General features: G+C 39.5%; 1 protein-coding gene across 17 annotated transcripts in view; it reads left to right on the top strand.

The window, feature by feature from the left end:
- The window catches only part of unc5a (unc-5 netrin receptor A), a 301,205-nt gene that overhangs the window by 237,311 nt on the left and 51,883 nt on the right, over positions 1-12,011 (top strand). For all 17 annotated transcript variants that reach the window (XR_011344851.1, XR_011344852.1, XM_069898690.1 and 14 more), the window contains one exon: positions 1,789-1,957. Coding sequence is in view for 15 of the 17 variants with exons in the window: in XM_069898690.1 (XP_069754791.1) it covers positions 1,789-1,957 (169 nt within the window). In the remaining 2 variants the exon portion in view is untranslated. The remainder of the gene's footprint in view (positions 1-1,788; positions 1,958-12,011) is intronic.

Raw genomic sequence — 12,011 nt, 5'->3', positions numbered from 1 at the left:
AGATTGCTTTGTTCTATAAGATGTGGAACACCTTTACTATTATTTTTCAATATATGCAGGAGCATTTATTCCATCCCTCTCCTGACATTGGATTTGTTCATGTTTGAAATGTATTGGGACACAGATATTCCTGGGTAGAAATCTTAGAGACGCATTTTTTTTTTGGCGTACCAATTGTAGTTGGGCTGAAAATAGAGTAGATAGCTTCTGGTTCTTCAAATAAATATCTCCACTGACCTAACCCGGGACAAACATGATGACAGGATTATCAGAAAGAGCACCATGTCTACCTTCATGGAAGACTAGGTTTGGCATCTTCCCCTTAGCCCTCAGCAACCTCTACAGGTGAACCTTCAAAGGTATACTGCTTGGTGCATCACAGTGAAGTGTGGGAGCTATTGTGCTCAGGATTGGAAAAAGCTGGAGGTGGGAATTGCAGCTTAGAACATAATGCAACCTTCCCTTCCCTCCATGGATTTAATCTATATTTCTCAATGCCTGGGAAAGGCAGCCAACATACTTAAGGACCCTTAACACCACAGAAGCACTCTCTTCTCCCTTCTCCCACCAGGGAGAAAGCTTATGAGTGTGAAAGAATGCATCAACATGGGTAAACACAATTTGTTCCCCGCAACCATTCAATGAATCCCATGACTGTGCTATCATCTGTCCTTGCTTGGTGATAATTAATCTTCCTTTTCCTTGCAATCCTATGTTCAGAAATTCTGTTCTTGAAAAGGCTGTATGAATGTTAGAGATAACCTGTTAGTCTGCTCACAGAAGATCCCATTTCACTGGATCAGTTATTTTGTGATGAATAAATAAAGTTAACTTGTAAGGTATCTTGGATGCTGAGATGTTAACTACATACAATGATGAATCAGATTTTTTAAGGGAATTAACAATTATTGTAATCAAAGTGAAAATGGAGTTGAAGCCATAGAACAAGTCAGGCCTAATTTATTGAATTACAAAGTGAACATCATGGAGTGTATAGCCAACTCCTATTTCTGTGTTGGAAGCTTACAAATGACTATTTTATCCACATAAATTGTGACTTTTCTGAAAATTACAATTATTTCCAATAGGCTTCCAAAATTAGATTTTTCCATTGCAATTCTCCAATACTCAATGTAGCATGGCTCGAACTTGACATCAGATTCATTTCTCCACTTGTATTAAATTTCTTGTTTGAATCTGGTCAAAATTTGATTTTAGGGTGAAATTGGTGTAAACTATAAATGGAATTGTCCTTGACATTCACAAATTTCAAGTTATAATTTGAATTTAATTAAAGGTATCCATGTTACTTCCATTTATGTGTTTTATGCCCCCTAGAGCAATTTTCTCAGGATTTTATTTTAATCATCTTAATTTAATATTTTTGTTTTATTAAGCCTTGGGGATAACATGACAATCAAAATGCAACATCGGTTTCATTAGTGCCTTTTCTTGATAAACTTTAGGGTTTTTTTGTCAAATATCAACAATTTAAAACAAAAAATGAGTTTGCAATAATTGACAATTACAAGATATTTTAGATTTAAACAAAAGCAAAATATAAGTCCTCATTTTTAACTAGAAACAATAAAGTTCTCATACACTTTAGCTATTCTGATTTATTTTTAGCAAGAAAAAAGAAACCTCTACATTATTCCATTTTTGTAAAAATACATTTTCAAAAGAACTGTATGATGAATTGTAACAAGTATAAATGAGAATGATACATTTTCTGCACTGTTTATTCTGTGTTCCTCATTAATTTTTTTTAACATTTTGATAATTGAGGTTACCTCTAGCAGGATGTCAGACCCTGCTCAGTCCAGTTGTCAGCTGTGGGCCTCCAGGTGTCCTGTTGACTGGGCCAGTCATCCTGAGCATACAACATTGTGCAGAAGGAAATCTGGAGAACTGGTCCATAAAGCTGAAGAAACAATCACCTCAAGGAAACTGGGAGGTAACACAAATGATTTTGTCTTTTTTCTAAATGAACAGATATATTGTTGCATAAATCAGTTGAGTGTGCAGGATAACTGTCAGTGCTAAAATAATGCTATTACAAAAAGAATGCTAAGTAACTTCCAAATTGTCCATGGTCCGTTGGTGAACTCAAACATTGTTTTGGCTATGCAAGATGGCAATGGAATTTAAAGTGAGACTTTGGAATTTTTGCCCATTTAAATATCACAGTTTTCATAGTTTAACAGTGATTACAATGGAAAAATTTGGCAAAATGTTTTTTGTTGAGGTGGAAAAGTGTATCATTAAGACATTAAGAAATGAAGATTGCATCAAAAAATAATGCTGATTTTTGAAATAACATATGTATGATTCAGAGTTATTATTGTATAATACATGTTTTTATGGTGCAGGTAATAATCATTTCCTAAAAGATTTCCCTCATTATATTTAGGATTAACAGCTTTATATGAGACTGACTCATACATTGACCATATTGGCTAACAGTAACAAAGTCCCTTCCCTGAAGAGCATTAGTTGATTTTTTAATGAATATCTACAGTCTTCATGATTATCTTATTCCAGCTGCTTCAAAGTGCTGTATAATTTTGGCATTTATGTGGATCATAGGATGTTATGTTTCTGCTCTTCCAAATAATTAACAGTCTGCAAACCAGAGAATTTATTATTAAAGTGCGTAGGTGAACTATTTTTTTAAAGTAGATCACCTGAAAAAGAGTTTGAAAGCTATTGATCATGATCAGATTATTGAATTCATGTTTTTTCAGTGAGAGTGACATAAATAATTCACTTCATATCATTTAATAGTATGATGACTGCATCAAAATGTTCTTTCTTTGTTTAATGTTCAATGTAGGGATTTATTTTTTTTAAATTTAGACAAACAGCCCAGTAACGGGCCATTTCGGCCACGAGCCCATGCCACCCAATTACACCCAATTAACCCACAACCCCGATATATTTCAAATGGTGGGAGGAAGCCAGAGCCCCAGGGGAAAACCCATGCAGGCACAGGGATAATGTACCAACTCCTTACAGACAGCACGGGATTCGATTCCTGGTCCTAATCATTGGTGCAGTAACGGCATTGCGCAAACTGCTATGTCAATCGTGCTACCAATCATACCTTGTAAATATGAATAAATTATTATTAAAATGTATAACTTTGGCATGTATTTACTGTAATGTAAAACTAAATATCTGTATAGCAGTTGGTCAAAATCTGGAATATAATCAGAAAATGTAGGAATAACAAGTACTGGTGTACCATGTTGGTTACTGGGGTGGAGGGGGGGTGGGCATCTACAAGGGACAAGAAGGCATGGTGTCTGGCCTTGTGGCTAAGAAGGGAAGGGAGGAGAAGAGGCAAGCAGTAGTGACAGAGGATTCCATAGTTAGGAGAACAGATGAGAGGTTATGTGGAAGAGATCGAGAATCCCGGTTGGTTCAAGTTCACAGCATTCTCAGGAGGGAGGGTGAGCTGCCAAATGCCATGGTCCACGTAGTGACATTGACTTGGGTAAGAAGGTTGATGAGGTCATGCAAAAGACTTCAAAGAGTTAGGTGCTAAATTGACCTCCAGGCTTGTGATCACAGGATTGCTATCCATGCCACATGCTAGTGAGGTTAGAAACAGGAGGATAATGCAGCTTAACATGTGGCTAAAGAGATGGCGTAGGAAGGAGGGCTTCAGGTTTCTGGATCATTGTGCTCTTCCAGGGAAGGTGCGACTGGTTCTGACAGGATGGTTTTGCGTCTGATCTGGAGGGGGACTAATATCCTTCTGGGAAAGTGTGCTAGTGCTGCTCCAGTGGGGTTTAAACTAGATTTGCAAGAAGATAGGAACCAGAGTGCTGGAGCAGATAGAGGAGTAGAGGAGGAAAAAGATGATGTGAAAATTGCATGCATTGTTAGAAGTCAATGGGTTGTATGTGGTGGCAATGTTCTCTCGTGCATCTATTTCAATGCAAGGAATGTTGTAGGATTTTGAGCGTGAATTGCACATGGAATTTTGACATTATGGCCATTAGTGAAACTTAATTGCAGGAGCGCCAGGTCTGGTGCTCAATCCTCTTGGCTTCCATTGCTTCAAACACGATAGAATGGGGGGATGAAAGGCGAAGGAGTGGCATTGCTCATCATGGAAAATATCACAGCTGTGCTCAGACAGAACAGACCAGAGAGCTTGTCTACTAAAAGTACAGTACAACTCCAATTATCTGAAATGGTTGGGACCAGGCCTACATCATCAGTTAAATGGGTTTTTTAAATGGGTCACTTTTAAAAAACAGCCCAGTAGCAGCAGTACATCACTTGTATTGATGTTTAAACAACAGCAAATGAAAATGAAAGGCTTTTTAAGCATTAAAATAAAGTTTAATTCTCACCAAGAAAATGTTGGCTGCCATCAATCACTGAGATCTCCCAAATGCCACTGCCGATCACTGACACAAATCCAATGCTGCCGCCAATCAGCGAGACCTCAAAACCGCCACCACCAATTCCCCCCAGCACGTCCCCACTACTGCTACTGAGCCCCAGGGTGATTTCCCAGTCTGGTGGAACACTCGCTGGTGAGTTGGCGAGCTCCTGTCTCCCCAGTCACCAGAGCTGCCGACGCTAGAGTTCCAACTCAGAATTCTCTCTTCGGCCTACTGCACATGCACACCAAGGAGTCCAACGTGCATGTGCAGTAGTAGGCCAAGGGGAGGGTTCAGAGTCAGGGATGGGGGGAGGGAAGGGGAGGGAACACCACTGAGCCCGAGGTCCTGCTCCAGCCTGGGAGGCCACTCTCCTTGAGGACTCTGGGACAAGGGATTCTTCCATCCACATGCAGATGGGAGACAGTGGGACACAGTTTGAGAGAGAGAGTTGGAGAGAAAAGTCAATATGGGAAGGTAAAGAAGAAATGGTAAGAGAGGGGGGGAAGGAGTTACCTGAAACGAGGTCATCATTCTAATTTCATGTCAAGTGAATTTTTTTTCAACCTGTGAATTAAGTTCAGCTCCAAAAAAATATATATGGGTGGAACTGAGAAAAGTAAAAGATATGACAATACTCGTGGTGTTGTATTATTGACCAGCCAATAGTCAACGAGAAAAAAGCCAATTTTGAGGACATGAGAAAGGATCTAGAATGCATGGATTGGGATAAGTTGTTTTCTGGCAACGATGCATTTGGTAAGTGGAAGGACTTCAAAGGGAACATTTTGAGAGCACAGAGTTTATATATTCCTAAGAGGATTAAAGGCAAAGTTAGCAGGCATAGAGAAGCTTGGTTTTGAGGGATATTGGGGATCTGGTTAAGAAAAAAAGGGAAGTGTATAGCAGGTATAGGCAACAAGGAACAAATGAGGTGCTAGAGGTGTATAAAAATTGAAAGCAAAAACTTAAGAAGGAAATCAGGAAGGCTAAAAGAAGACATGAGATTGCTTTGGCAATATCCTAAGGGTTTCTCCAGGTTTATTAAGAGCAAAAGGATAGTAAGGGACAAAATTGGTGTCCTTGAAGATCAGAGTGGTTGTCTAAGTTTGGAGCCAGAAGCGATGGAGGAGATAATTAACTTTTTTCTATCAGGAAACTGGCACAGAGTTGAGGGAAGATAACAAGCAGTGAGGTCATAGAACCTATACAGATTAAAGAGGAGGGGATACTTGGATGCTTAAAACAAATAAGTGTGGATAAATCCCCAGGGCCCATCAAGATATTTACTCAGACCTTGAGGGAGGCTAGTGCAGAAACTGCAGGAGCCCTGGCAGAAATGTTTTAAATGTCCTTGTCCAAGGGTGTGGTGCTGGGAGATTGGAGGATAGCTCATAGTGTTCTATTGTTTAAAACAGACACCAAAAGTAACCCTGGAAAATATAGGCTGGTGAGTCTGATATCAGTAGTAGGTAGCCCATATCTTTCCTAATGTTAGTGCTATGTGTGATAGATTTAAATCATCAGTGGCCACAATAATGCATATGTTTTGGTCTTGCTCTGTATTGGAGAAGTATTGGGCAGATATTTTCAAGACTTCATCAATTATACTGGGTTTTAGATTGCAACTTAATCCATTGACTGTTATTTTTTGAATTATAGTTCCAGAAGTGGGTTGAGTTCCAACTTCTGCACATCAGATTGTAGCATTTACTACACTGTTGGCCAGAAGAGCCATTTTATTTAAATGAAAAGATCCTAATTCACCTACTTAAATGCAATGGCTCTCTCAAGTTGTCATGTTTCATTTTAGAAAAAAATTAAAAGTTGCGCTTTTGATACCTTGGTTACGTTTGGAGAGACTTGGTGTCCTTTTATGAACTATTTTTTGTTTGAGTTCATGTATATTTTGACTTCCACACTGTCTGGATTTCTGTTGTTTTTTTATTGGCAAGGACCAGATAAATAGTTTGTATCGATCTGTTGCAGCGAACTCTCGGTTTAGGCTGTCCAGCTTTTTTTTGCTGTTTTTTTTTGTTTAATTTGTTAGGTGAGATGGGGTTTTAACAATATTTTTTCTCTTTCTTGAATATTCAAAAGAAAAATCCAAATTGAGGAGAAAAGGATAATATTGTTCAATATGTTATGTTATATGCTGTATTATCTTCTTCTTTGGCTTGGCTTCGCGGACGAAGATTTATGGAGGGGGTAAAAAAAAGTCCACGTCAGCTGCAGGCTCGTTTGTGGCTGACCAGTCCGATGCGGGACAGGCAGACACGATTGCAGCGGTTGCAAGGGAAAATTGGTTGGTTGGGGTTGGGTGTTGGGTTTTTCCTCCTTTGCCTTTTGTCAGTGAGGTGGGCTCTGCGGTCTTATGTATTATGTATTGCAATATATTGATGTTTATGTTTTTACTATTTGATTCTGCATTCTATTCTCCTCATGCTTTGTTTACTATAACTTGTTTAATAAAAAGACTGAAAAAGAAAGAAAGTAGAAGGTAAATTATTGGAAGGTGTTCTAAGAGATTGGATATACAAGTATTTGCTTAGCCAGGGACTGATTAGGGATAGTCCACATGGCTTTGTATGTAGTAGGTCGTGTTTAACTCATCTGAAAGAGTTTTTCAAGGAGGTTACAAGGAAAGTTGATGAAAGAAAGGTTGTGGATGTTGTCTACATGAACTTCAGTAAGATCTTTGACAAGATCCTACATGGGAAATGAGTCAGGAAGTTTCAGACACACACTATTCATGATGAGTAGCAAAATGGATTCAATATTGGCTTTTTGGGGACAGCCTCAAAGTGGTAGTGGACAAATGCTTCTCAGACTGGAGCTCTGAGACTAGAGGTGCGCCTCAGGGATCAGTGATCATTATTGTTTGTCGTCTATATCAATGATCTGGATGATTATGTGGTAAATTTAATCAGCAAGTTTGTAATTAGCGGTTAGTGCAACACCTTAACAGTGCCAGTGATTCTATACTTTAGGGTAAGGTGGTATGTGGGTGGGAAAAAAAAATAGGTTGAGAACCATTGATAAAGAGCAACCTTTTTGTTTGATTCCTTCATATAATTGCTGGGAAATCTAACCAGAATTGGACTCCTCTTGACTTGATAATCTATCATTAAATCTGTAACGCCATATGCTGACTTACACTCGTGCAAATGGACAACTGTTGATGATTCTGTTTGGACCATTGTCATTAGCCAAGGAGATTGAGCCCAGAATTAAAATTTCAAGTCAATGACCTGTCATAATTGATGCAGTGCACACGGCCTTGCATTAAATTACAGGAAATTTCTCCAGAAATTTTCATCCTATTATAGATTAATTTTATCAATCAATTTTCTTTTCACTTTTAGTCATGATAATAGGAGCATAATTGACAAAATAAAATTGAGGGTAGAATCTGAAACTCAATTTTGAAAAAAATATTCTCTTCTGCTACCTTTCCATTACAAATATGCTGACGTTTAAGCTTCTTAATTAGGTTTCAGAGAGTGTTGCCTGTTTCCCATTAGGAGATAGGAAAACAGCAAGATAGAAAATATCTCATCTGTTGAACTGCAGTCAATTAAAGAATGGGCAGTTAAATCCAAAGCAATGTGTCTGTTAAATATGCATTTTCTGCAATTGTAATGTTAACTGGTTCTGGTTCGTTGTTGACACGAACAGAAAATCTCTGACTTTGAACACAAACTCCACCAAAGACCAAGTTTTCAAGCTGTTGACTGTACAGTGCTCACTGTTGCTTTAATTAGTGTAGTGACAATGTTAGGACAAGGAAATAATTGAAAAATCCCAATTTGATATTCAACTGTCAATTCATGCTCCCTATGGAAATCCTTATTTCAATGCTGAGATTAATTGCTGAAAGTTCAAACAACTAACAATAGAACATCGAAAAAGATGCTGGAAATCAGAAGTACAAAATGTTATCGATATTCAGAAGCTAAGGCAGCATCGGGAGAATGAGAAGGACTGTAGTTAACTTTTTGGGTCCAGGACCCTACATCAGAACTGGTGTCATGGGGTTGATGTAGATGTGATTAGCTTGTTTATTCCTTGTGATGAAGACTGAGATCCAGAAGTGAAGAGGCAGAGAAAACTGTATTCGAACAAATTTGGGAACCGTACATGGAACACAACAGAGAGGGCCTACCGCGGACCTCCACCCCATAAAATGATAGAATGAGAAGAAGACGAAATGAACTGACCCAGTGTGTGAAAGTAGATGACACAATTTTCATGTTTATTTTCATTGTGTGATGACATTGTTTAATGGGTTTATTGTATATGTTGAATGTTTAGTGGGTAGGGAGGGGGGTGGGAAGGAGGGATGGAGGGGAGGGGGGTAAAAGGGGAGAAAATGACACTGTGTATATTCAAGAGGGAAACGTTTATGTGTATTTTGGTTAATATGGTTCATAGTGTGAAAAATCTTTTAAAAAGGTAGAAATTGGCAGCAGAAGCAGAAGTAACGTTAGTTCCAATGGAGGATTCTGTTTCATTTTCCACAGATGGTGTCCAACCTGCTGAGTGTTTCCAGCATTTTCTCTTCGTATACTTTTGAAATTATTGCTTTAGTTACAAACTTCAGTAATAACGTAGTGGGCATAATCTTCAAAACTGCCAAGAATAAAAACAGATTATCTCAGACGTGGCCAGCAGGTTAGGCAGCATGTATGGTCAGAGAAAGGTTTTAGGCTGACAACATTTCATCAGTATTCTTCTGTTTCTCACATCATTGATGCTGTATGACTGAAATTTTCTGCTTTTAATTCTGATATTCAGCATCCGCAGAATTTTATTACTGAAAATATGAAATAGGACAATCGGCAACAATGGAGAGATAGTTAATACTTTGGATGAATTTCAAAGCTGAACCAATTGGCTGAAGAACCTACTCTTGTTCCTAATGTTCTATCTAAAATGTAGTCTTGCAGATTCTGGAAATGTTAAATCATCAATTTGTACTTCAATCTGACTGCTGTTCTCAATTTTCTGCAGTTTCCTGTCTCCAGGGCTGAATTAATGCTCTTGCATGCAATTTGACTAGTTAAGTGGTTGTTAAATCACTTGAGAGGTGGGAAATGAGCATTACAACAGGCAAGGACCTGACTGCCCCCTTTTTCTGCCAAAATGCTTGATGAAAAGCTAGAGATTGATTTAGTTATCCTCTGGATAAATCCAATCAACAACTCCAGATGCAATTATTAAAATCAACAGGCCAGGCAAAATTTACAAACCTATTTTTACTAAGGGACAATATCTTAACTGGAAATATAAGGCAGCAGCTCCACTGGTGACACCACTTTGCACCATTATTTTTTCTTGTACAGATTCTCACTCACCAGGAACATGCCAAGAAATGAGATATTTACTCTTTATGTGGAAAAGACTAAAATAATTGACCAAATTGTAACCCATTCTTTGTAGCAAGCAAGAATTAAACTTACAGATGGAAACCATTAGAAGAATGTTTCCTCGCTGTTGACATTAAACTCCCCCTGGCAGAGATTTTTGCTCTCTACTTTCAAGAGACATCCGACAAACTCATTGAAGGCAGGTGCATGTCATAGAAACAGCCGGAAGACATGGCCATTGTTGAGACTTGCTTGTAAATTTAACCCAAGCACAACAGCTGCAAGTCATTGAGGAGGTCATTGTCAAACCCACACAACAATGCTATTGTTTCCCCCCCCTCCCCCCCATAATTTTGCTGAATTCATGAGTAGCCAAATAATGCAATAATTGGCCTGAGTGAAACAAGAAAGTCTGATTTGTTCTGCTATTCAATGACAGGACAAATCCAGGGAATGTCCAATTTGTCAGGCAGTTGCCAGTGTTGTAACTCCACTGGAACATTTGTAATGAGGACGATGAATTCTGAAGCATAAATCTTCAGCCTCAGAATCAGGATAAGTGTCATTCCGATGTCTACCCTAATTTTCCTGCCTTCGCTTTGTACAGATATCCTCTGGTATTTGATACATATTAAAGTAATATATGTTCCCAGTTCATTTTCATTTGAGTGGCACCGTCACTTTTCGAGAACAAATCAAGCTACAAACCCTACAAGCTTTTGAGATTGACTGTGGGCTGACAGGCTGAGTCAATGTGTACTCATTTTCATGACTTTGGAAGAGAGATGAAGTCCCCCTGGAACTCAGGTGAAGAGACCATGTGACCAACATATTAAAGAACCAGTACACTGATTGATCAGAGGTCTTTTTAAGGAAGCAGCACAGGAGAAGCAGCTCTTTGAGGAATACTATGCTGAAAGGCTTCATGTGGCCAAAGGAAATATCACTTTTGAAGGGGACTTGTTGAATCCCACTGTGGCCTAAGGAAAGGTCATTTTGAAGAGAACTGTTGGACCCCCACCATGACTAAAGAAAAGGTCACTTTGAACTGATCCACCAAGGGTTCTGGAAGCTTTGTGAAAGTCACTCACTTGGTGTCCCCCATGACAAGAAAAGGAGGATGTTGACTACCACTTGTCTGAAAGGACATTTCTCTGGAAGCAACTCAACAACTGAAGAGAAAAGCCCTATAGCTGTTAAATTTGCCTCATGTCATTTTCCAACCCAGACAGCATCCTGGTAAATCTCCTCTTCACCCTCTCCATTGCTTCCACATCCTTTCTGCAAAGAGGTAACCAGAAATGAATATAATATTCACAGTATGGTCTCACCAGAGATTTATAGAACTGCAACATGTCCTCTCAACTCCTGAACTCATACCATAGGCTTCCTTGCAGTGGCATATCTAGGTAACATAGTGCCTATAGCAAGAACTGAAATCGTCCCTGTCCCCCTCCCCCATTTAAAAAAAATCACAAATAAAGTTGCCAGTTATGTGATCTCCATGGACAAATGGGCTAGTTTTGAAGATCACCTGCAGGAAATTCTGAGTGCTTGTGAGTTGCGGGGTTTGGCCTACTTTCAATGGTGTGTGTATATTTGGGCAGTACTCCATGATGAAACTCTGACGTCGCTGAATAGAACCACGAGCCTGCTGATTTATAAGGGACCCTCTATCCTGGATGGGGTTTAATTCAAGGAGGGAGTGGGAAGCACTGCACCCCACATGCATTTAATTCCAAGCAGTAGTTGCCCAGCACCCGAGGGTGAGAAAGTGAGAGAGAGAGGGAGGAAAGAGGTAGGGATAGAAGTGAAAGAGAGAGAGGAATGATTGAAGGGGAAGAGAGAGGAGAAGATGTGTGAGAGAGAGGGATGAGAGAAATCAGGAGAGGAGGAGGAGAGACAGAGGGGGAGTGGTGAGAGGGTGAAGAAAGGGGGGTGAGGATGTGAGGGGGGTGAGAGAGAGGGACGGGGTAGGGAAATAAGAATGCACACTGCATCCCAGGACAGACAGACCATGTGCGCAACGTGTTACAATTGACCCGCTCGCTCTCTGCCCTTTCTCTGTAAGATCCGCTCCTGGGATCGTTTCAACCATAACTCTAACTCCCTGAGTGCACAGTCTCCCTCTCCCATCCCCAAACCCTCAAACCCCCCCCCCCCAACAGTCCCAGGCTGAAATCTGAGAACAAGGGAGAAACTTTCCAAAAAGTCTGGGGAAACATTTCATTAACTTCTGAAA

The sequence above is a fragment of the Narcine bancroftii genome, chromosome 9, assembly GCF_036971445.1.
Source record: "Narcine bancroftii isolate sNarBan1 chromosome 9, sNarBan1.hap1, whole genome shotgun sequence".
Lineage (NCBI taxonomy): Eukaryota > Metazoa > Chordata > Chondrichthyes > Torpediniformes > Narcinidae > Narcine > Narcine bancroftii.
Note: the sequence above shows the minus strand (reverse complement) of the source record. Positions and strands in the feature narration are given on the sequence as shown.